Source organism: Chamaea fasciata, unplaced genomic scaffold (genome assembly GCF_029207755.1).
Source record: "Chamaea fasciata isolate MVZ Bird 193981 ecotype frontalis unplaced genomic scaffold, bChaFas1.0.hap1 SCAF_10, whole genome shotgun sequence".
Classification (NCBI taxonomy): Eukaryota; Metazoa; Chordata; class Aves; order Passeriformes; family Sylviidae; genus Chamaea; species Chamaea fasciata.
This window is the reverse complement of record NW_027094095.1, coordinates 6,060,367-6,084,375: the sequence shown is the minus strand read 5'-3', so window position 1 is coordinate 6,084,375 and position 24,009 is coordinate 6,060,367. Positions and strand designations below refer to the sequence as shown.

The following is a 24,009-nucleotide window of genomic DNA, read 5'->3' as shown; positions in this document are numbered from 1 at the left end:
TGTGCCACCATTTAACACAGAATGGCAATTAAGTTACAGGAGAATTCTCTAACCAGGGATAAAGGGTCACAGTACAGACTTTTTGGTTATCACTGATAGAATCAGTATTTGTAAACTGAGTAAATCAGACAATTGTCTGAGAACTGGAATTTCATAAGAAGCAGCTGTAGAGCTGTTGTAAACACAGCAAGACACAAAGAAAACAATCTGAATTTGAGAAGCTCTGTCAGTGTACTGTGTAACTTCTCTCCTTCAATTCCCAGCTAAAGGAAGTCTTCAGGAAGCAGCTGGAGAAGGCAGAATCTGAGATCAAGAAAACCACAGCCATTATTGCAGAGTATAAACAGGTACCATTCCAGAGACCCTCTCTCGTATTTCTTCTTTCATGCTGTTCTGAGAGCTGAATTTTCAGCATTGCAGATCTCATCCTTCAAATAAGCTCCACCTTTCAGGCTTTCGGAGAGCAATGTTGCTGTAATTTGTCATAAATCTTCTTGTGGCTTTCCTAATAGTCTCCTAATTAGGCAGTCAGGAATAACCTGTCTTTCAGCTAATTTTAGTCCTGTAGGGTGAATGCTTCTGTATTTTGTGACATAACACAGTATAAACATCATAAACCAACTCATCCATAAAATGTCCCTGTCTCTGTGTTCTGCTTCTGTATTGAACACTGCTGGGTTTTTATCATTAGCAGCAGCAGTGGAGTTGTTAAGGGGACATGATTATACCTGAGTGAGACAGAATTTAAGAAATGTTGGTTCTAGCAAAAACCATTGTTAAAAAAGCACAGATTCTACTTTGGTATAGTAAACTTGAGCTAAGAGACTGCTTTCTCTGCTCCAGATTTGCTCCCAGCTGAGTACCAGGCTGGAAAAACAGCAAGCAGCCAGTAAAGATGAACTGGAAGTTGTGAAGGTGAGAACAAAGTCTGCACATGGGGGATATTTCTAACACAAGTGTCGCTGAATGCCAGGGATACAGAACGAAACCTGAACGGTATCTTAAAGTACATCAGTAGCCCCACAAGCATTTTTCAGCAGATATAAACAAGGAAAGGGTTTGTTTCCTTTCACTGCTCCTTATCTTGCATCAGACATTGTGGAACTCCCAAACTGAAGTGCATTTAGTACTTGGTTTCTCTTTTTGCTGTTAAAATACATATACTTCTGGTTAAAAATACAGAGAGTATTTACTTGGATGTTTTGGTTAACTGGAAAAAAAAGAAGACTCTCTAGAAGACAAAACATGTTGTTCCTCAAGTGTACACAGCAGAGGGATTGGAATTTGCCAGATTGGACAAGATTTATATTTGGGTTTCTGTAATTTAAGTAGAATTGGTTTAAGTAATTAAAGCAAATGACACAGCTAGGGCCATTCCCAGAAGATTCACAGGGCTTCCTCTCCCTTCCCTAAACCCCTTACAGGAACACCTACATAAGAGGCAAACATTTTCTGATAGATAATAATAATAATAATAATAATAATAATAATAATAATAATAATAATAATAATAATAATAGTGAGTAGGCAGAGTTGTTTACCCTCTGCTGTAGCTTCTACATATTTCTTCAGTACTCAAGCTGAACTGGATTTGTTGCTTTTTAGTGACTTTTTAATGTTATTGATAATAACATAATTCTAGGATTGACGTTTCTATATTCTGCTGAAATAGCTCAATATCCTGTTTTAGTCTGTGCAAGCCAGGCCAGCTGTTTCATCTACTCAGATTTAATTTACTCTTCTGAGTTGTGCTGGCATAAATATTACCAAGCTTTGGTAGCAAGAAGATTCTAATATAAGAGCAAAGTCTCCATGCTTAAGATCATGCTAAGTAGATTTTAGGAATTTTTATACTGGTTAGCATACCCTGGAAATTGTTCATGAACTACTCAAATTCTTTTCATGCCAGTTATAAAAACTGCAGTACTCGATGGTTTGAGATCGAGGCAGTCTGACAAATAAAATGGCTCTTCCTGGAAGTACAGCAGCTCCTGTAACATGGATTAAGAATGAGCTTTCTGGGTATTTCAGGGTAAAGTGATGGCCTGCAAACACTGCAGTGAGATTTTCAGCAAGGAGGGGGCACTGAAGGTGCCCGCTGTAAGCACGGACAACAAAGGTATCGAAACAGATGATGAGAAGGATGCACTGAAGAAGCAGCTGAGAGAGATGGAGCTGGAGCTTGCACAGACCAAACTGCAGCTTGTGGAAGCCAAGTGCAAAATTCAGGTACGTGGCATCCCAGTACAGCAGGGTGGTCACCTTAACCTCGTGCTCAGTCCAGAATTACTCTTATTACTCAGAATCATGCAAAAAATTGTTCCAAAAGGGAGCACATACCTGCATGCCTGTAAATCTGAACTTTCCGGGAAAAAAAAATCTGTCTTAAAAAGAAAAAGATTACTTTATTTGTGTGTCTGAATATCTTGTGCTGTTCCAGCTGTTTGAATATCTTCTCTCCCCGGTGCCTGGGAGATTGCAAGGGAACAAGGGAAGTGCCGGACTGCAGGGACTTAGTGTGAAGATGCTTCTTTGTTAATTAATTAGGTTTTGATCAATTCTGACTATTCTGCTTCCTTAGGAGCTGGAGCACCAGAGAGGAGCCCTTATGAACGAAATCCAAGCTGCCAAAAACTCTTGGTTTAGCAAAACCCTGAACTCTATCAAAACGGCCACAGGCACACAGGCAGCGCCGCAGCCCCAGCCGCCCGTGCCTCCCAAAGAGGGCAGCACATAGTTCCAGCCACAGCCGGCACAAGAGCACAAAGAACAACACACCTGAAACCTTGGAGGATTCTTCCAGTGGTCTCTCCTCCTGGGAAAAGGACAGTGAGGCAGGAGTGCAGGCTTGAAGTGAAATTCTTCAGTGTTTTTCATTCATTTTCTGATGTGACCCTTTTCAAAGGGGAAGGAAAAAAAAAAAGTCCTGGTTTATGTTGAATTCCTACTTCCCATACTGCCTTGCTGAAAGCCACGTTCTGATACCTTCATACTTTTACACTTTATTTTATATGACTAGATGTTAAATAAATATTTCAAAACTAGGTCTTTAATACACATCTAATTTGAAATTATTTTTGTCTTGCATAGAAGGCTTTTCTTCTTCTGGAGGAAGAGAGAGAATGGAACATGTACAGTACTGCAGCATAATCTCTCCCTAGAAAGCACAGTGTAAGACATTGAGGATAACTTGGGCCCTGGGACCATCTCAGAAGTTTACCACAGCAACTGTGTCCTGCAGAGAAGCACTTTCTGTAAAGCTTAGGCCATAGCAAAGATAGGCTTGTGCTCTCCTGGCACAATTGCTATGAGCTTCCCTTACAACTTCTTAGTTTGGATTGGTTTTTCTTCAGAAATGCAAGTGGCGCAGTTTTTGTAACACTGTTGTTTAAAGGCTATTTACAGCTCAACTGGAATTTAACAAAAAGTTCCCTAGTTCCCTTTTTTAATTCCTGTTTATATTGAGAATTCCAAGGAATAATTCCTTCCGCTGGGGTAAAGGGAGAACCGTTTTGACACTTATTTGATGTTTTTGCTGAGAAGCAGAGTGGAGACCTTGCATGGTTTTGACCTTTTGTAAATCCTGTGCAATAAAGGGTAGGTTTTATGAATAAAAGTAATGAAAACCTTCCCCTAGGTCTATATTCAGATTCCAAATATGACACAGAAATGAGGTATCAAATAAAACACCCAGGAGGTTTGTGCTGCACTGATGAATAAAATACCATTGAAACAAGATCTGTTTGCTGGAAGTGTTTGGTTAGGAAACACTTTGTTGGTATTACTTATTTTTATAAAAACAAGCACTTGCAAGTGGAATACAAGCCCTAGACTTTCCTGTGGAGGTAGACACCTCTGGTTGTGAAGAACCTGCCTGGTTGTTTTATATCTCTTAAGGTAAGAAAGTTCAAAAGCATTTGTTCTGACTAAACATGAAACGTTCATAGAAATACTTATTTCATGGAAAATTAAACTATTGCTTGAACTGATGAAGTATTTTTTTAATTATACGTGTCATGTCTGAAGATGGTCTTGCAGGTAAATGTCATTGCTGGACTAAATGTTGTGTATTAATTGTTTCATTTACAAGATTTTTCCAGGGACACTAGTTCTGTTTTGATCTTTTTTTTTTTTTTTTAATTCTAAGGAATGCCATATGTTGTCGGTTTTGTACAATAAAATTTAATAATACCCATCTTGTGCTTTGTTGTCAAGCATAATTGTGAATTATTTTCAACAGGGTAGTACAAATTTAATGTTACGAGTGCCAAAGGAAAGGTTCTAAAAGGCAGCCAGCTGATAGAGGTAGAGATCAAAATAGAATCACCATCCTGACACAATTCTCTCTTCTAAGAATAAGGGGTTAAAACACTTTAATATTTTAAAATGTACCTTCAAGAACAGTGATTATCTGGGATTATTAATACAGTGAGGAAGAAAAGGGGAAAAACCAGAAGGTATTTCTTTTGCAAATGTTATCAAAGGTCCTTTTCCCTTGTCACTGTCTTGCTCATAATATTTGCATAAATGTTTCCATTCTTGACTGACTAGCGTTAGTCATTCACTTTCCAGTTCCGCTTCACATTCAGAATGGGAATCTGAATTCATAATAAATCTGAAGTGTCATTTAAGGGTATCTGGTGAACATGTGATTGTTGCATTTGAGAGTACTGTGCCCGCGAGGGAAACTGGTTATTTGACAAGTGTCTGAATTTCTCATTTCATTTATCTTAAATCATAATTACAGTTGGATTTAAAACCATGATTGGAAAAGTTCAGTAAGAATGATTAAGGAAATGTGTTAGGCTGTGATTCCCTGAGCAGATGAGTTAAGAGCTCATTCCTGCTCACCCCTCCAACTCCCCATTGTACAGTCCTGTCCCTTGTCCTTGTTGTGATGTGTGCTGGAGATAATTAACAACAACAACAAATATGTGGGTGGGTTTATGCCCCTACAGTTCATCTTTGGTCAAGTGAATGAGTTAAATCACCTCAAGGGTCCAATGAGTGCAAACGGATCACGGGAGTGGGACTTTCCAAGTTCATCAAAAAGGAACTGGTAAATGAGGTCACCAGGTTTCACAGAATGAGCTTTGATACAACATCCGTTTTCTCAATGTAGCTGCTTTCTGACTTTGGAAGTTGAGTTTCAGGAACAAAACCACATTTGCTACCTGCTAGCCAGGATGATTTCAAACCCTTGTAAGGATGGAAGCTGGCTTACCTCACCCAAAGCAAGTTTCAGAAAGCAATGACCCTAAAAGCAGTAAACAGTTTCCACCTTCCTGCTTTAGATCCAAGGTAGCATTTGTAGGAATGGTGGCATTTGGAAAAGTAACATTTAGGTGGAAACTGCATCTTCTCAGCATTACTGAAAGAGTAAGAAAATAGCTTGAGGAATATTCAGAATGAAGGAAAAGGAGCGGGACTCCATGATTAAACCAAGCAAGCTAAAATTCTATCTGCTGACTATAGATGCTACTGGGAAATTTAGTTTCCTGCAAGAAAAGAGATCTCTCTGTGACAGCACTACCTACGGCCATATCCTTGGTGGATTTGTCCAGGGTAGCTGGCTTGCTTTTCAGCAGGAGACATCATCAAAGTCTCACTGAAACTGTTGTTTCCATGTGGCACTGGAACAGCTAACATAGCTCCTAAGTCTGGAGTGATCAACCTTTTTTCCCTGAGTCTGTAGTAAACTCTGTGTTCAGATCAAACTTTTATTAAAATTAATTCGAATTTTATATATATATATATATATATGTGTGGAACTAAAACATATTTTTAAATTTTATTGAGAACGTACCATTCTGAAAAAAAGTCCTTACTTCGATTAGGAACAAACCTCCAAAGACTATTTTTACTACAACTTTTATTTTGTTCGACTATAATCTGTTCCAGAGATGCCCAATATAGGGGGCAAAAAAAAAAGAAAAAAAAAAAGTCCTTCTTTTGACTGTAAAAAGTTGGTTTTCCTTTGACTGTAACACTTTACAGGCTAAATGAAGCAAGGCTGATTTAGTCACGATACATTTGTGAACTAGTCTTGTATTGTCTTTGTGAACCAAACTTAATATTCTAAAGTAATAGGACTTATTCCACTTAGTTTACGTTTCTAAATGTACCTGGAGAGGAATAAAAAGAAAAAAGACAGAAAATACCATGGGTAGAGAAGACACGAAACTGCAAAATCCCTGAGGTGCATCTGCATTAGGGTTTGGCAGAACCAGTCTCAGGAAAGGTAGTCAGCCATGTAATCAGTACTGCCAGTGGGACAAACTCACCCTTGTCCTGTCCATTAATAAGGATTTAATTTGCTGCAGCTGAGTTACATTGTGACAAGTAAGTTAAAGTGCTTGCACAGGTAAGCAGTATTTTTTTTTCTTTGTTAGACATTTTAAATGACTTCTCTTAGTTGACCCTTGAAATTCTTTTAAAGTAAATGATCATGTCTGCCACTGTGTTAAGAACAACTTGAAATAAAACCAGCCATTTACAAGGGGAGATGAAGATAAAAAGTCAAGAACTGCAGTTCAGCCCCTTCACAAAGCATAAAGTATCCCATTGACGTCAGGGCTGTGATGTCACTCACTGACTAAACATGCCAGCTTAGGAGAAAATAAAAATCTGCATTTACTGGCACCAAAGTATCAAAATTTGGAAGTCACATGCCATGCTTTCTCCACAGGATCAAGCAGGGCTGTTTCCTTCTATTAAGTAGCTGCAGTGAAATCCATGAAACTACTTGTCTGTGTGGGAGAACCATAATCAGGTGATTTTCATTTACTCAGAGGATTTTAATTTACTGTTAGACTCAGGGATAATTGGCAACTTCTGCATGATCCAAGCCTCAACACCCTTGGCTTTGGAACCAGAAGCACTCTTACCCTACAGTGCTGGTGTTCTTCCAGCTGCTAGAGAGAAAAGCGTAGTTGTCAAGTCTGATGGATTGTGAGGAGAGGGCAGAGGTGTTCCCCTCGGGTGTGAGGGATTGCTGTTCCTGACAGCCACTCCCTGTCCCTGCTGGGCCCTGCTGAAGGGGCTGCTGTGCAAAGAGCTGGCTGCACCAAACTGCAAGCACAGAGGTAAAAACTGAATTATTTGTCTGTCTGTTGTGCTAATACCCTACTGGCAACTGTCCCATTAGCTCCTTCCAGGTAATAACCCTAAGGGGAGACATGATGAAATGCTCCAGTTTGGATCTCTCAGGTTTCAAGGGAGGTGTCACAGCAGCCTTTAGAACTGAGCTAATCCACAGGTGGCTTTTGGGAAATGCAAGGAATTTGCAACTGGATAAATAATGCTCAGCATTGATCAAGACCTTAATCTTTTCCAGGTCAGAAAGTCTACACAATTTATTTCGGGATTGTGACTTAACACATACAGGTCAGTTCTCCAGGAATACAGGTCTCTCCATTTCTCCTGGGTCCCAATGGCTTTGCTACTGAATGTATTTCATGCAATTTTTACCTGAAAAAAATGGGCAGAGAATTAGGATATTACTTTTTATTATTTTCTTATTCAGTGGGACTTGCTTTTATTTAACCTGTAAAGGAATATATATGTATCTTTGGAGACCTATATCTTACATATAGAATAATATATAAGGAATGGAACAACAAGGGGATAAATACATCAAAAGGATTTGGTATCATAAGTTTCATTTGATACTACCAAAATCCTGGGCTGTACTAATTTCCTTACAGTTTCTCTTATTTCTGTATCTTATATAATACATGGATGGTACTACCAATGCAAACCACAGCAATGTTCCCAGATTTTTCTTCAGATCTCAACTCCTGTCTTTCAGTAATCCCTAGGTTTGCAATTCTGCTGTACCACCCTCAAAAGCTGTGCCAGGAGCTCTCTTGAGCCTTGGGAACTCTTGCTTTCCCATGGAAGAAGATTCTCTGGCTTCTTTGACCTGGGAAAAGATGACATATGAATGCAGAAAAGTTTCTAATGAAGTATCATCCATCTCCCTCTGTGTCTGCCATTCAGGTGGATTCACTCCAGCACACTGAAAACAGAGCAGCTTCAAATCTCTGACTCCATGACAATGAAGTTTTCCAAATTTGGAGTGGCCTTTGTGATCTGGGTGTGTCCCAAGTTCACAAATCCTAAAGAGTTAGGAAAAAAGCATCATAGAGAGGTCAGACTTCTAAGTGAGAACCATTCAGTACTACCACTACTTGGGTAACATATCCATGTATTATATAAAGTACGACATGAAAATATAAGTGTAATGCTTGTTATTAAAAGTGCAATTCAATGTACATGGTCACACCAAATGTTTACTTTTTTAATTGTTACAGAATTGTTCAGATCAGTACCTTGTTATCATTGTGTGAACGATGCCTTGTAAAATAAATGGAAATGGAAAACAGCTCGGGAATAAGATGCTTATTTTCCTAAGCCATTTACTTAAGCAGCAGCTTAGATGTGTTTGCAGGAAGAAGGAGCTGCTGTGTCAGGTTTTATGACGCAGTTCTCACCAGCAGCTCTGTTGCACCGGGGCAGTGACTTGGCAGGTTGGCTGTCCAAAGGGGGCGCAGGCTAATTCCAGCCTGTTCCTTAGGAAAATGTCCACAGGGAGCTGTGCCACAGAGCTAAGCACTCACCGTGCTCCCCTGCTCCACACGCCAGGCTGAGGTCGCCAGCGCAGAGAATGCTTTTCCTAAAGGCCGGTGGTACACAGCAATGGGACAATAGCTGCAGCTATTATATATATATATATATATATATATAGTTAAGGATTATGAAGTCCTTAACTTCATATATATATATATATATATATATATATATAGTTAAGGACTATGAAGTCCTTAACTTCATGTTTCCCCGGAGCATACAAGCCTTGAGGCAGCGTGCCTGCAGGAAGAGACATGGGGGGCGGAAGGAAACAGCAAGAAACTGGCAGGGCTGAGCAAGAACAGGACAGAGCAGAATGTGCAGCAGTCGAAAGTATCCAAATGCTTTATAAAACCATTTTTCCATGTGAGCGATGGCTCTAGGATTTTTCTTCTGTTAACTGAGATGAACAGCTGTTGTTCCCAGATAACAGCAAAAGCACACAGCACTTCAGGGAAAGATAAGGCAAAGAAGGACAAAAGCTGAGGATTAAATTCACCAGCCCTACCATTTTGTATGGATTTACCTCCACATCACTACCCAAAGCGTTTGTCAGGAGAGGAGGCAGCATCCAGGTGCTGTTGCAGCTTTCTGCGAAGGAGAGAGCTGTGTGGAGCTTGTTTTCACATGACTGGAGTGACAACTATTCCACATGGAAGCTGCCACTCAAAGGGAAGTGCTACGTCTACAGAAATGCTCGTCATTTAAGGAAACTAAATAAACACTTTAAAAAAAAATATTACAGGCTCACTTCAAATGTATTTCTATGTTAATGCAAGCATTTCCTCCTCTAGCCAGAACTTGAATTAGAAAGCAATACCAATTTAAATTGTAAAGACAAGAGCACTTGCTAATATAAGACCACAACGGAGTGTGGAGAAACTCAAAGATTAGTGGCTAAATTAAAAAATACAAAATTTTTCCTTGTCCCAGTTGCTGCTACACAGAAAAAATTATAAGGAAGTAATTCCTGAATAAGCAACTGCCCTTAACCAATTTAAAAAAAAATGCCATAAAAGTAAATTCCAGCTGACCATATTGTATTTCCTGGATAAAATCAACTATCCTGTCTCCAAATGCTATTCCTGAAGATCGTCAGGCTTAATAGTCCTATGAAAATTTAGAATAACCAGTTAATTTTGCAGATCTTTTCTCCACTGCAGAACCTGATGCATTGCAGAAGAGGGTTATAATAAACACCTCAGTACAACATCTGTTAAAACCGCTTTGGGGAATGCCAACTTGAACATAAATCTTTGGCTTTGAGGCTTCTATGAATTCATTTTCATCAAATCCCTTCTTCCCTCCCTACCTCTATAGGTTCTGTACAGATCTCTTTACAGGTTAATTCCTGGACGTTCACTTTGGAAGAGAAAAAACCCCAGACCCTAAGCTCATGTATCAGCAAATGAGCTGACATTCCTCCATTTGGTAAAACAGGTGTTATAACAGGCACCTTGTTCTAGACAAACTGACTTTTTCAGCGCTGAATGGCTGTGTTCTGCCTTGGGTCACACCGTTTGTAAAGGACATCTGGGGACAAACGCTGCCCCCTCTACATTCCTGCTGAAAGAAAGAATGTCATTGCTTTATTGGTTTCTTTCAGGGAAATTTTAATGCCCTGTAGGGCTATAGAAACTTTTTTTTTTTTGTGCTCACTGTGCTGATTTAGTAACAGTGTCGACAGTCATGTTTTTCTTTCAATGAGGAAAATGCTTAAAACACAATTTTGGTAGCATTACACTAGCGTGTTTTTACATGCATATAGCCAAATGCCCTGTAAATAAAAGCTGTATTTTCCTTGAAATGGTTTGATAACTTACTCACAAAGTCACTCCCAGGGTACACATTGTGACACTTCAGGTCAGGAACAATTTCCCAACAATAACTTACCCTCTGGGTTTGTTGTAGAAAGCGCATTATGCATTAGTTGTGGGAGTCTCCCTCTGCGGGGGTGTGTGAGGGCACTATGCCATCTGCCCAACTTCTATTGGATTTGGTTGGGTTTTAATTGATGAAATCTTAGAACTTGAAGGCTTAAACCTTGCTGGAATTTATCTTGGAGGTCTTTCCCAACCTTAATCACCATGAAAATGAGGAGCAGACACAGAACAGGGCACTTAGTTTATAAGCCCACCTTCCTTTTAAGGCCGGGAACAGATTTCTTCCTCTTTGATCACTATTTACCTCCACCACATGAGCCCGATACTCTTTGCCCGGAGAAGGAAAACACCATTTTATTTCGCAAAATTATTCCAGGACCTTGATAGCCACGAGCTCAGGGGCACCTGCCGTAAAATGAAGGGGCGATTTCTGATCTCCAAACTACAACCCAGCCCACACCAGCCTCAGTCATCCCGCACACTGAGGACCCCGCCCCTCACACTGAGGACCCCGCCCCTCACACTGAGGACCCCGCCCCTCACACTGAGGACCCCGCCCCTCACACTGAGGACCCCGCCCCTCACACGGAGGACCCCGCCCCTCACACTGAGGACCCCGCCCCTCACACGGAGGACCCCGCCCCTCACACGGAGGACCCCGCCCCTCACACGGAGGATCCCGCCCGTCCCTCAAGCCCTGGGGCGGGAAAAGCCCCCGATCCCGCCCGTCCCTCGGGGCTCCGAAGGGGAAGAAGCTGCTGGTCCCGCCTGTCGCTCAGAGCTCGGGGCGGGGAGAAGCTGCTGGTCCCGCCCGTCCCTCGGAGCTCGGGGCGGGAAGAAGCTCCATATCCCGCCCGTCCCTCGGAGCTCGGGGCGGGAAGAAGCTCCATATCCCGCCCGTCCCTCGGAGCCCTGCGCGGGAGAGGTTCCAGCTCCCGCCTCCTCAGGGGCGGAGCAGGTGTGGCCGGTGGCCGCTCGTCACTTCCTGCGGCCGGAAGGTTCCAGAGGTTCCACGGGGAGCCGCCATGGCCGTGGCGCGGGAGGAGGTGAGGCGATTGCCGGCGTCGGGCGCTGGCGGGGCCCTGTGCGAAGGGGAGCGGTGCGGCCCCGGCAGGGAGGCGGGGAGCCGCCAGTGCCCGCGTTCGCTGAGGGCTGCGGAGGTCTCCCTCTGCGGCGGCGCGTGTTGAGGGAGCTGTGCCATCCGCCCAGCTTCTCTTGGTTTCTGTTGCCTTTTAATGTATGAAGAGTTAAGCACTGAAAGCTTAAACCTTGTCTGAATTGTTGATCTTGGAGGTCTTTTCCAGTCTTGTGCTCTGAGATGGCCGTGGTTGAGCAGGGGAGTTGTACGCTTCCAGCCCGACCCATTTTGTGCATTAAGATTCTGTGGTTGGACATATCTGCAGGAGTGGACGGGGGTGAGGAAGGGATGATTATTTGGTGATAGTGGGAAATGAAACTACTGGCAAAGCTGAAACTCCATCGTTTGGAACACGTGAAATTGTCATAAAAAGCTGTGAGCCCTGAGCACAAAGAATGTATCTAACGTGTGATCCTTTGTTTTCGAGCCAGTTGCAGAAAGATTTGGAAGAGATTAAAGAACTGCTCACAAATGCCACTAGGAAGCGGGTGCGTGATGTCCTTCTGGCAGAGAAACAAAAGCTGGAGCTGGAAATCAAGAATCAGCCTCCACCAAAGCCAAAAGATGTGGCAGAGGAAGAAAAGTCATCGCTGGGAGGGTACACAGTGAAAATAAACAATTACGGTAGGATTATTTTTCTAGAGTTCCAGCATCTCTCTGAGGAGACGGCAAGGTGGCATTACTGGGAGTTAGAGTTGCCACATAACATCATAGTGAAGCCTTAAGTGTTTATTCCACACTGGAGACCCCACTTTAAAAGCTACCACGTGCTTACCTTGCTGCCCAAACCCCAGTGTGTATCGATCATGTTTATATGATAGTGTTTGGTTGGATGCATTAAGGATCCTTGCTGTACGAGCTGGTATTTTTCCATTGCTTAGTGTTTAGCAGGAATGAAGGAGTAAGCTTTGGCTTCTCTGCTCGCCATGTAGGTGAGAGGAGAGGGAATTGCTCAAGATGCAGGGACTAGGGGAAGAAGTGGGTCAAGGAAACTGCAGCGGGAGCAAACAGCTGCCTCTGACTCCCCCTGCACAGCCTGGGTTGCTGTCTTTTGGCCTGAGCTGATACGTGGGTTTTCTCAGAATTTGCAGGGATTGGGGAACAGGGCTATGTGGGGGAACCTCCCTTTGCTCTCAAGTTATTCCTGAATAATTCATGCTTTCCTTTAATTGCTCTGAGAATTGCTTCAGTAAGGCTAAGACCCTAGTCGTTCTAGGGGCCTTTGTGGGGGAAGCTGGAGTGCATGAAGCTTATGGAGGAAAGGTAGAACTTAATCTCTTTTTTTCACTTCCAGGTTGGGATCAGTCAGATAAATTTGTTAAGATATACATCTCTTTAAATGGTGTCCAGAAGCTTCCAGCTGAGAATGTGCAGGTGAATTTCACGGAGAGGTGAGTTCATCTTATAGCACAACAGGAACACTGAAATGCAGGAGTGTTGGATCAGCCTTTTTTTTTTTTTTTCTCCACTCGCTTTTTTCTTTTTTTAAACTTCAGCAGTATCAGCTTTTAGCAGCCCTTGAGGGTATCAGGGTGTTTTCATTTCACAAGTGCACCTCACTATGCTTGATGGGATGTTAGCCCTGGGTGTTTGTGGTGGTAGAACTGAGGTGCGCATTAGGATCCTTTCTACCTACAAACTTGGAAAATCAAATTTCCTTAAAGATCTTGATTTGTTGTGAAGTCTAGATTGGTCCTTTTAATTTCTCTGTTAAAACTGAACTGAACATTTTGAGAGCCCCGGGAATAAAGTAATTCAAGCCTGCTGGCCTGCTTTCCCAAGAAGTACTCTGCTTTCCTAAAATATACCTACTAAAGGGTTTTCAGACAATGTAATGATTGGAATATTTGTGCCTTTCCTCCCTCCACTTCCTGGATCCAGGTCATTCGATCTGCTAGTGAAGAATCTGAATGGGAAGAACTACACCATGACCTTCAACAACCTCCTGAAGCCCATCTCTGTGGAAGGCAGCTCTAGAAAGGTCAGTTCACCTTGTCTGTTAGAGGCGATTTAGGGCCCTCACAGAGTATCATGTTCATTCAGGAGACTCAGTTCCCAGTCCCTCCCTTCTGCTGCCAAGTCTCTGCACTGTGAACATGAGTCTTACTAACCTGTGATTGTCATTACTACGGAATTAGTCTCTGGAATCCTATTTCAGGAGATCATGTCTGGATATTTAATAGCTCACCAACAGGATTTCAGAAATAATGAAGCAGAAAATACAACCAAGTGTTCATTTGCATCTTTGTGCTTTTTAATACCTCTGAGAAATTCTTTGCTATTTTAAGAGATTTGTCAGCAGGCTGAAATCTTGGGAAGCTTAAATAGGCTTAATTCCCAAAGCCAAGTCTGAAACCTGCTCTGCCTTAGTAAGGGTGTGTTGCTCCAGAACTTCAGTTGCTCCAGTGTGGTGGTTTAACCCTAGCAGAGGATTAATTTTCTAAGGGAAAAATCAACTCTATCCCAGCCAAAACCAGGACAACTAGTCACATTGCACTGCTGCTGATTGGTGATACCCATACTCTGCTACTTGTGGCACCTTTCCAGGCTTAGATATGTGTCCCATACCTCCTCTGAGTTCTCTGTTGTGCTTGGTGACATCGGATGTGAAGAACTACTGATTCAGTTGGAAATCGGCCTAAAATGAGTACAGAGTGAAATTAAACCAGCTGAAATAAACGAGAGTGATGCTCTGGTGATTTTTAATACAGTGTGAAAGTGAGCAGTGGTCACATAGTTGTTAAGCCAAGCTAAAGCTACAGTAGACCCTTGTCTCCTGTGGCACGCAGGAGTTCTTTGTGAAATTTAGGTCAGGGTTGCAAGTCAACAGGCTTTGTAATATGAAAACATGTTGCAAGATTAAGCAATACCCTAAAACTAGTTTCTTGTCCTTGGAGAAATTAATTGGAGGAGCCTCTGCCTGAACTTGGTATGCTTGGAGAAGTCTAGTAAATATAGTTGCTCTTTACCAGGCAGTCCTGGGTACTTGAGCATCCTTTAAATCACTGCACAGTGTTCCTGCAGCACTTTATGTTCTTCTGTATTGGTGCTCTAAGTCTGTGCTAGTATTATTTTAACCACATCTGTGAGTTGGCCACAGTGAAGTTAATACTTTTTACCCTGAGGCTGAGTACATGCTATAATTTTTGTATGCTGCATAATAACGGATAGCTGAAAGAAGCGTTTCAGAGACTAGTGAGCATGGAGGAGGTTTATGTTACAAGCTAACCTCATTCAGCTTGATTGGCATCCCTTCATGAGGCATTCTAAATTCTAAACATGCCTTGCTGTTCACCATACAGGTAAAGACAGACATGGTCCTTGTGATGTGTAAGAAGAAGCGGGAGGAAAAATGGGATTGTCTCACTCAAGTGGAAAAAGAAAGCAAAGAGAAAGAGTAAGTGTCTTTTCAAGCCTCCATCATGTTTTCCATTTCCAGTTCTCTGTGTTGTTTTAGGACTGTTGGGAGAGGTCTGTACCAACTGTGCAGTTATTCTGAGTTTTGGTGGTCCGGGGGACAGGCTCCGAGATTTCTGAGGATCCTTAGGCTGGGATTTATTTCGGTACTTGTAGGACTGCACGTGGAAGAAATAAACTTTGAGTAACTGCCACTCCCCACTGTTTTATTGCTAATGATGCATCACGGGACATATGATAGGGAAGACCTGCAGTGAGAATTCTAAAGGGAATCAACCAATAAAGATTTGTTTGCGTTTTGGTGACTGCATTCATTGTGAAAACTGCATTAGTTAGGTGTTTTTAGATCAAGTGTGTATTGTATAGAAATACATGGATATATCCTTTGCAGCTTTACTGGTCTAAGTAATTACTATCACCTGTGTGTGAAGTGCCTGCACAAAAAGCCCAGTGTGCTTTTGGCAAAACAGGTCTTTAGTCATCTTTTATTTAGATGATTTTCCAAAATATCAAGCCAGTCTGTAACACTTCAAGTGGTTGGGAGCAGCAGGCAGCTTAGACATACACAGGTATGAGGGTGGTGAATGACAGCAGAAAACACCTGGGGCCAAGAGACTTCCTAAAATAGATATATAAATATGTACATCCTGTAATGATTTAATGTTATTTTACATGTATAGCCACCTTGAAGAATGAAAACACTATTGAGAGTGTCATCCCTGCCAACAACAATTCATTTTGTGTATGATTTTAGGGTGATTTGCTAAAACTGATCAGGCATAAGTACCTGAATTTAGGGCAAAACAACCTTCTCCACTCAAATGGCATCACAGGAGATTTAAAAGGAAGTGACTTGACAATTAGTGCAGTTTCCTGGAGGGACAGGGTCACTTTGTTAAACCTGTATCTTGTGCAGAGAATTCCCGAAGATTTACTGTTTATCAAACAAATGGCTCTAGAAATGCTGGTCCCAGCCAGGGTCTGTACAGCCGATGGTTGGCCCGATGGTGAGGAAATTGCTCCCTCTGCTGATATGTTGTCACCTGCTGTGTTTTTGAGCTAGATTGCACTAGAAACTACCTACAGGATTTTGGAAAATGGGAGAGGACTCTTGCCAGAGAGGGCATTATTTATAGTTGGGTCATACAGGCCATGTCCTCCACGGGTGCTGACTGCGGGGGGCACTGTTCATCACCTGAGAAAATTGCTTTGAAATGCAATGTTGTAAGAAGTCAGTTAACCTCTGGAGATCATCTGAAAAACGGAAAGCAGAGAAAGAAAGCCTTTTGGGTTGTGAATGTCGTCTCTCCCAAGAGCTTGATGCAGTCGTTTCTCCATTTTTATTCACCTGTCACATAACACGAGGCAGGTATTGGCACTTTCTGTGTCACATTTTGCTTCTGCTTCCTACAGTTAATTTTGGGAGTGCTTCCAGGGTTGTGTTTACTCCAAGGTGCTTTACATCAAAATACAGTCTCACCCCACGGGACATCTTTAGGTGTACTACTCAACTTGCACTTGGTTTAAGGGTGTTTCTTAGGATTCTTCCTATTTGGAAGCTGACTGAGACTGCCGTGATCTAAAGACTTTGGCAAAGCAAAAGTCCCGTTTACCAGGATGTTTCAAACAAATATCAACATTTAATTTTGTTGATTATACCTGACCTTCTTATGTATCCATCTTGCAGGAAGGCTGCCTATGACACCACAGATCCTAGTGAAGGGCTTATGAACATTTTAAAGAAGATGTATGCGGAAGGGGACGATGAGATGAAGCGCACCATCAATAAGGCCTGGGTTGAAAGCAGAGAAAAGCAGTACAAAGGGGACATACCAATGGATATCTGAAAGCACTCTTAAGGGCCGCCTTAAAACTGATCTTCCATGTGAGACACGCTGTGCTGCAAAGATCATCGTTTACATAACCTTCTTCCGAGCAAAGACAGTCATTTTCCATTTCAGGTTGGAGAAAATATTTAAATAAAATAGCTTATAAAGCATTTCCGTCAGTCAAGTGGTTCAGCATTTCCTGAGGAGGGAAGCATAGGGTATCACCCCTCCTTGAAAAATCATCTCAGATGAGTGAGGAGTGCTGTGAGACTGAGATCAGAATGTAAAAGTAAAGGAATCTTAAACTAGGATGGGTCAAGGCCTCTGTTGCCAGTGGCAGCTGTACCCATGTGGTTGCTGGGGCTAGTGTCACACTCACTTCACAGGGTGTAGTGAATTTAATTTTTGATTGAATATGGGAAAGTGCTGAACTGTAAAGCAAGTCACAAAGGGAGAACTGAAGAAAGCAGAACCACATCCAAAGCACTTGATAGTAAAGCAGAAACAATATGATGTTAACCCTGTGGTATTCAAATTTAATGATTATTCTCAGAAACTACTACTGTCTAATAATACTATGAATTTTGGAAATCAAATTGCTTGTGCCAGCTGTGAGCATCTTGGGCTGTCTTTGAGATGGCGTCAGTCAGGATGCAGTCTGCAGTGACCAGCAGGAAAACAGTGAGCTGTGATGCTGGACAGGGAGCTTGCCCTGGCTCCTGTAAAGTAGGAAACGAGGGATAAGCTCCACTTTCTCCATCGACTTCCTAAAGGGTTTTAAGGTAAGAGAGTACGAAGTATATTAAGGTAGCTTATATGCCAAAATATGACTCAGCTGGGTGCGATGGATGGGTTGCTGTCAGTTTGCTGCTAGTGGTATTTGGCCTTCTTATTGCCCCCTCTCAGCCCCTGCTGGCGAGGGGTCAGAGCAGCCACTGCCCCCCCTTTACTGCAGTGCTTTGAAGAAGAGTACAGGGCAAACATGACCTTAGCAGCAAGCCTGTTGTTAATTGTGTCCTTCCTGCCTCCTTCCCATGTGTCTCCCAAGGACAGATTTGTTGTTACCTGTGAACTAAGGAAGCCATTACTCTCCTGTTAGGGTCTGGACTAGGGCTTCCTTGCTACCTTGTTCTTGAAGCATTGGACCGAGTGCTGCACTACCAACAGGAGAAATACCAGCACGCTGTAGTTTCTAACAGGTCCTTTAGCCACGTTCTCTGCTCGTTAATACACATATATGTTTAGCATAGCAAAAGTATCTAAACTTGAGGCCGTGTTTTATTCCCTCTCTGTGCTTGCCCTTGTTCACAGCAGAATACCACTTTGTCCTGTTGTGCAGTTTTGTTGATGCTTTTACCCAAGTTACCATGATGAAGTTACCGTATGGTGGCAAAAAAAAAAAAAAAAAAAAAGCTTAAACAAGCCTTGTGCTGTATGTCTTTATTTCTAATGTTGCCCATACCACAAACCTCAGCTTAGTTTTGCAGGCATCATGTAGTGATTTTTTCTCACAATCAAACTGCCTCTCACACAGACCAGTTCAGTGCAGTTGTGCTGCTGCTTGTCAGCTGATGCCAATTGTAATCCAGTGAGTTTAATGAATCAGCACAATCAGCACAACTCCTCGTCCTTCCCTTTCTAGATTGACATTAATGCTGGACTCCGAGGCAGGACAGTCTTGCTTTAATTACACACACAAATGAGCCTGGTTTGTTTCTTCTGCCTGAATGCACATCCACGTGGTGATGATTATTACCACATGGCTCTCTGTACACCGGACATCTGAGCGTGGTCAGCAAAGTGGCGGAAAATGATTCTGCTGAGCCTCCAGCGGCGCTTCACCCCTCGAGGGCGGGATGTCAGCATACAGCGGTTCCGGATCCTCACGGGGCAACTGTCCCGGGGCAGGGCAGCGATCTCTTTGTCAGCCACTTCCTAGAACAGAACACAGCCCAAGAGTTTATCTGTGTCCCCTGGGATTTAGACCTCAAAATCCAGACATCGAGCAGACACCATCACAAGCTTCTCTACCAGCTCATGGATAAACTTTGCTATTTAACTGGGAACTTAAACCCGTCTTCCTCACTCAGCCTGCCCTTTCTGGGCATCCCAACAGTGAATGTAAACTCCACATGGAGACCCCCAAATTAATCTTAATTACACAGACAATGATCTCAAGTCACTATAACCAGTCAAATCAGCTTGTCTCTGTCTTTGGTGCAGAGTGGGCTAGCCCTCTGAGAGACCCAAAATTTAACCTTATTAAAGACTGAATAACCTCAAGCCAGAAATTATAGTTAGTCAATAACCCACTTGGCTTTCTCCTCGTTGCAGGGTAGGCTAGTCCTTTCACATGAGCTGAATTTAAATAGCTATTGTTTATTAACTGTCTGCTGAGGTCGCACGCTCTGCTGTCAGTAAAAGGGATCTCTTGTAGGGTACTTTGGAAGGTATTGCAGGATTTTCTTTCGGGGCTTTTTTTCTGTATTGGTTTTGCCTCACAAGGACATCCAGCACCAGTCAGACTTGCCCAAGAACAGTAAAGTCAATACATAAAAACAAATTCATACACTTTCTCAGGATGTGTAAGTATCGTGGCCAGAGCAAATACAAGAATAGTCTGATACTTTCAAATGTTCTTGGTGCTTAGTAAGGCAGGCAGAGAGCAGGGCAGTCCAGTTTTAAGAACAGTTAACACCCGGATCTGATTCAGGTTTCACATGCTTGTAGCTCAGGCAAGAAGTAAAATTAAATATTTCTAATTGCACAGATTGGTGGCATGGGCTAGATCAGGCATTCAGATTTTTAAATAAGAAAAAAAATAGAGTTTATTATTCTGAATTATTGGAAGAAAATAGGTTTGTCAATGTATGTTAGGGACAGTATGTGGGGGAGGAAAATGTGACTTCACTGTATTTAGTGTTACATACGCTGCTTACACAAGCACTGGTTTCAAAAAACCCCACAACGCAATGCTCACAATCTCCAGTCAGGTGAATATGCTGTTGTTGTAAACACCCCCAAAAGGCTGAGCTCACTGTAGAACACATGACTCTGAGCTTATGAGCTGGTGAAACACATTTGTGACCTGGGACAGCTGTTTGGATCTATAAAGTGACTGCTGTGGCCTCAAGCACACCACAGCAGCAAGAGTCACATGTGGGTTCACACCCTGGCTGGGCACAGCCAGCTGTTGGTACCTGCAGCTCCTTAGGAAGGATGGAATTCTTCCGGATGGCGTTGATCCGCAGCCTCTCATCCGCATACTCATATGCCATCTTCCTTCTCTTGACGTCCCGCAGCATCCTCCAGTCCACGTAGTAGCTCCGCACCTGCCTTGGGCAGGGCGAGGGAAGAACCTGTTTAAAAAAATAAAAATTGTGATACCAGCCTGTTACGTGTGGTCTGCCCTAGTCAAGTATGAACTGTTATCTCCATAAAGCGTGGAATGTCCTGAGTTGGAAGCAACCCACAAGAACCCACGGAGTTCAACACCTGGCCCAAACAATCCCACTGTGTGCCTGAGAGTGTTGCCCGAACAGGCTTTGAGCTCTGGCAGCCTTGGGGCCGTGACCATTCCCTGGGGAACCTGCTCCAGTGACCCATCACCCGCATGGGGAAAACCTCCTACTAATATCCAGCCCAACCCTCCCCCGACACAGCTCCAGCCGTTCCCTCGGGTCCTGTGTCTCCGCTATCGTTCAACTCCTGGATCACACGTTACACTTCTTACACCTCATCGCTGCCTACGTCTTCCTCAGGAGGGGCAGCACCGATCTTTGCTCTCTCAGACGAGTAACACTGATGCCTCGAGAGCTTTAGCTTTCATATTTTCCAGATTCTGTACTGCATTAGTACATAACTCTGAACTTCATATAAAGCGTTAGCAAGCTCTCTTCACAGAGAGACACAAAGAGCCCCAAGCTACACCGAACGCTACATAACACCGGACCTGCGATGTTCCCGCGCCGCGCGGGCAGGGCCAAGCCCGCAGCGGTCAAATCCTACCCGCATCTTCCCTGCCCGCTCCGCGGCACCTCGGCCGGGCGGACAAGGTCCCGGAGAGAGGCGGGGAAGCAGGGTGAGAGGGATGGAGGGGAGGGAGTCGGTCTGACCTGCCGAGCCGCCCTCAGCGCCCAGCAGAGCGCGGCCGCCGCCATCTTGTCGCTGCGCCGCGCGCGCGCGCGGTCAGGGCGGGGCCCGGGGCCAGGGCGGGGCCCGCGGTCGGGGCGGGGCCCGGGGCCAGGGCGGGGCCCGGGGCCAGGGCGGGGCCCGCGGTCGGGGCGGGGCCCGCGGTCAGGGCGGGGCCCGGGGCCAGGGCGGGGCCCGGGGCCAGGGCGGGGCCCGCGGTCGGGGCGGGGCCCGCGGTCAGGGCGGGGCCCGGGGCCAGGGCGGGGCCCGCGGTCGGGGCGGGGCCCGGGGTCAGGGCGGGGCCCGCGGTCAGGGCGGGGCCCGCGGTCGGGGCGGGGCCCGCGGTCGGGGCGGGGCCCGCGGTCAGGGCGGGGCCCGCGGTCAGGTCGCGGCCCGCGGTATGGGCGCCCCTCGGGCCGCTCCCGCCCCGATCCCGCTGTATTCCCCATGTGCCCGGTGTTTCCGAATCTCTGTGGCTGCAGGTGTGCTAACAGCCCCAACCGCATGTGAGGGCTGGGCTGTGTGTATCTCCGAGGTGCTGTCAGGGCTCGCTGGCACCGACCATCATTAAAGGCAGCTGAATCTGCCACAGAAACATCAGGGGCTGGCCTTGGGTGCAGCAAAGGTATGCCAGGCTGAAGAGGAGCGGCTGTAAAAATGACAGGGAAAGTTGTCCCAGCAGGAAAATTGACGCAGAGGCAGCATCGCCCCGCCGTGGTGGGGTCCCTGTCTGGAGCAGCGCGTCCTGACCACCTGTCCTGCTGTGGGACAGGCATCTGCCAGCAGCCCTACTAAAGGCTGGGCTAGGTCTGTTTCTTAGGGATTTTTTTTGCTTGTTTATCACCAAGGATAATCCCTAGGATTCCTAAATTTATACCTGTGTTTTGCAGAGTTTTTTTCCCTAGTTGTGAGTTTTGAATCGTAGAATATTCTGAATTGGAAGGGACCCGTAAGGATCATTGAGTTCATCTCCTGGCCCTGCACAGGACAACTCCCAAGAATTCCACCATGTGCCTGAGAGTGTTGTCCAAACTCTGGCAGACTTGGTGCTGTGACCGCTTCCCTAGAGAGCATATCCCAGTGCCCTACCAACCTCTGGGGAAAGAAACTTTCGCTAATATCCAAACCTTTGGGTAAGTTACAGCACTTTGCAGACAACGCTGAATAATCGTAACCCCAAACAGAGAAAAACAAATGGGAAATTCTGCTTCCATTTGCTCTTGTTCACTAAGGGAAGCTGTCCTGTTCCACTGCCTGGGATTTTGCTTAGGTAGCGTTTAAAATATGTCAATTTCTTGATTTCAGGGAGAACACGCATCACGGTTTTGATGTTGAATTCATACTTTTCTGTTTGTATCAGCTCATTAGCTACATTCAAAATGTCATTCTCTCAGTTTGTCAAGCTGCTTGTTGTGTGTGTGCTAGTTGTTTTACTTAGATGTTTGGTATATTACACTGGTCCAGAAGTGTGTAATAATCTGGAAGAAGCAGCTAGTTTGGCTGGCTAATCAAACTTGATTATCAGTGCTACAGTCAGCAGCCTTCCTAGGTACTTACTGTTGTATCTTCCTGCTGTTTGCAAGGGGAGAATTTCAAGCTTTGTTCTCCGATGTAATTGTCTATAACTTGCTATTTTTCCAGGTGCTAAAAGTAATTGGTAGAATATCAGCGGAGCAGATAAAATAGATGTGATCAAAGGGGATTTGGATGTTTCAGCATGCATTCTTTTCTACAGTATTTTGTATATCACTTCCCTTTTTGTGCTTATTAGACGGTCCAGATGTGGGAGAAATGGGTGAGAATGCTAAGGAGAACTATTTCTTCAGCCAGTGCTGACTCCCTCACTTGCTCAACAGCATCCCCTGTGTGATTGGCACTTCCCCAGCTGAGACTGGCAAGGATTAATGATGCATGTTGATATCCCTCAGGCTGCTAACATCTTCAGCTCCCTCAGCACAGCTTCTGGTTGCAGCAAATCAAAGGAACCGTTCAGACTCTCAGGGTTTGTCAGCTAAAAGCTGGGCTCAGTAATGCACCTGGTTAAATAACCGTGTGGGTAGTTCTTGAGGGATTTTTGAAAGTGTTATGCTGAATAAGTGTAGTGTTTAACTGCTGCTGAGTTTAAAATATTTTTGTAAATTTTTATTTTCTGATGTACTCCACCTGAATGTCTCGTCATTAACACTACAAACGTGCTTGTTGATATGGTAGTCTCAGTAACAATATTGTGATGCTTGCAGACAGATGTACAGAGCTGGAGAGGCTTTCTGGCTTTTGTCAAGTAGCAGAGCACAAAACAAGTGGGAAAGTTCTTCCTGCTGATGGGCAAGAGGAATGCTGAGCAGGGGAATCATTCCCAACCCAGGCTCCTTAGGTGGTTTGTAAGAGGGAAACGCCCCGAAGGTCTCTATTGGATCCTTTCATCAGCTCCATGGGTTCTTAAATTCCTTACAGGGACTGCTGCTGGTTTGCAGCTGGGAATGGGAAGAGGAGAGGATTTAGTCACTTTTTGGTTTGCTCAGTTTACCTTTGCAAGTGGTGCCTGCATCAGAAGGGCTCTGAACCAGACTGTTGAAAATACTTCACAGGTAAGAGAAAAGCATTTTTAATTCCTTTGGGATTCCTATTGTTTGTTTTGAGGGAAAAACTCAGTTTGTCTCTGAGTTGTTAGAGCAGATGCTCTCCAGGGATTTTGGAGCCTTACACACACATCAATAATCCTGTATTATGGGCATGTATTATTATTACGAAATGTACAGCAGCATTTAATGGGGTTTTTTTAAGCCCATTTTGAAGGGCTTAAGCTTTCCCAGGTTGTCTCCTCCAGCCATATAAAACTACATATCTGCTAATATAAATGGGAATTTTGCTTTTGGACCTAATGGAGCTAGGGTTTAACCTAGAAGGATTTCTTTTTAGAATGCTTGTTCCTAATACTTTGTGTTTTGGGCTCTGATTTCTGTGTGACAGCAGATGTTTT

At 44.0% G+C, this 24,009-nt stretch overlaps 3 protein-coding genes across 16 annotated transcripts in view; 2 read left to right on the top strand and 1 right to left on the bottom strand.

Annotated features, from left to right (window-relative positions):
• RABGAP1L (RAB GTPase activating protein 1 like) overlaps positions 1–4,196 on the top strand; it is a 228,604-nt gene extending 224,408 nt beyond the window's left edge. For all 14 annotated transcript variants that reach the window (XM_066192172.1, XM_066192176.1, XM_066192174.1 and 11 more), the window contains 4 exons: positions 264–347; positions 844–915; positions 2,032–2,229; positions 2,582–4,196. In XM_066192172.1, the coding sequence (XP_066048269.1) occupies positions 264–347; positions 844–915; positions 2,032–2,229; positions 2,582–2,737 (510 nt within the window). In that variant the 3' untranslated portion in view covers positions 2,738–4,196. The remainder of the gene's footprint in view (positions 1–263; positions 348–843; positions 916–2,031; positions 2,230–2,581) is intronic.
• Positions 4,197–11,455: 7,259 nt separating this feature from the next.
• On the top strand, positions 11,456–17,068 carry CACYBP (calcyclin binding protein). The gene is made up of 6 exons (XM_066192170.1): positions 11,456–11,560; positions 12,084–12,276; positions 12,947–13,043; positions 13,534–13,633; positions 14,955–15,049; positions 16,757–17,068. The coding sequence occupies exons 1-6, from the start codon at positions 11,540–11,542 to the stop codon at positions 16,914–16,916; spliced, it is 666 nt and encodes a 221-aa protein (XP_066048267.1). The 5' UTR covers positions 11,456–11,539; the 3' UTR covers positions 16,917–17,068.
• Positions 17,069–18,323: 1,255 nt separating this feature from the next.
• Positions 18,324–21,089, bottom strand: MRPS14 (mitochondrial ribosomal protein S14). The gene is made up of 3 exons (XM_066192171.1): positions 21,014–21,089; positions 20,099–20,257; positions 18,324–18,833 (listed from the first exon to the last, which is right to left on the bottom strand). Exons 1-3 carry the CDS (start codon positions 21,056–21,058, stop codon positions 18,651–18,653), a joined length of 387 nt encoding a protein of 128 aa, XP_066048268.1. The 5' UTR covers positions 21,059–21,089; the 3' UTR covers positions 18,324–18,650.
• Between the last annotated feature and the right edge of the window lie 2,920 nt (positions 21,090–24,009).

Bases quoted from the DNA above. Each gene is read 5' to 3' on its own strand.
- MRPS14 (XM_066192171.1), bottom strand. From the start codon at position 21,058: ATGGCGGCGGCCGCGCTCTGCTGGGCGCTGAGGGCGGCTCGGCAG. The intron at 20,258-21,013 runs GTCAGACCGACT...TTTTTTAAACAG, and splicing joins CGCTGAGGGCGGCTCGGCAG to GTTCTTCCCTCGCCCTGCCC. The intron at 18,834-20,098 runs GTACCAACAGCT...GTTCTGTTCTAG, and splicing joins TCCTTCCTAAGGAGCTGCAG to GAAGTGGCTGACAAAGAGAT.
- CACYBP (XM_066192170.1), top strand. From the start codon at position 11,540: ATGGCCGTGGCGCGGGAGGAG. The intron at 12,277-12,946 runs GTAGGATTATTT...TTTCACTTCCAG, and splicing joins AGTGAAAATAAACAATTACG to GTTGGGATCAGTCAGATAAA. The intron at 13,634-14,954 runs GTCAGTTCACCT...TTCACCATACAG, and splicing joins TGGAAGGCAGCTCTAGAAAG to GTAAAGACAGACATGGTCCT.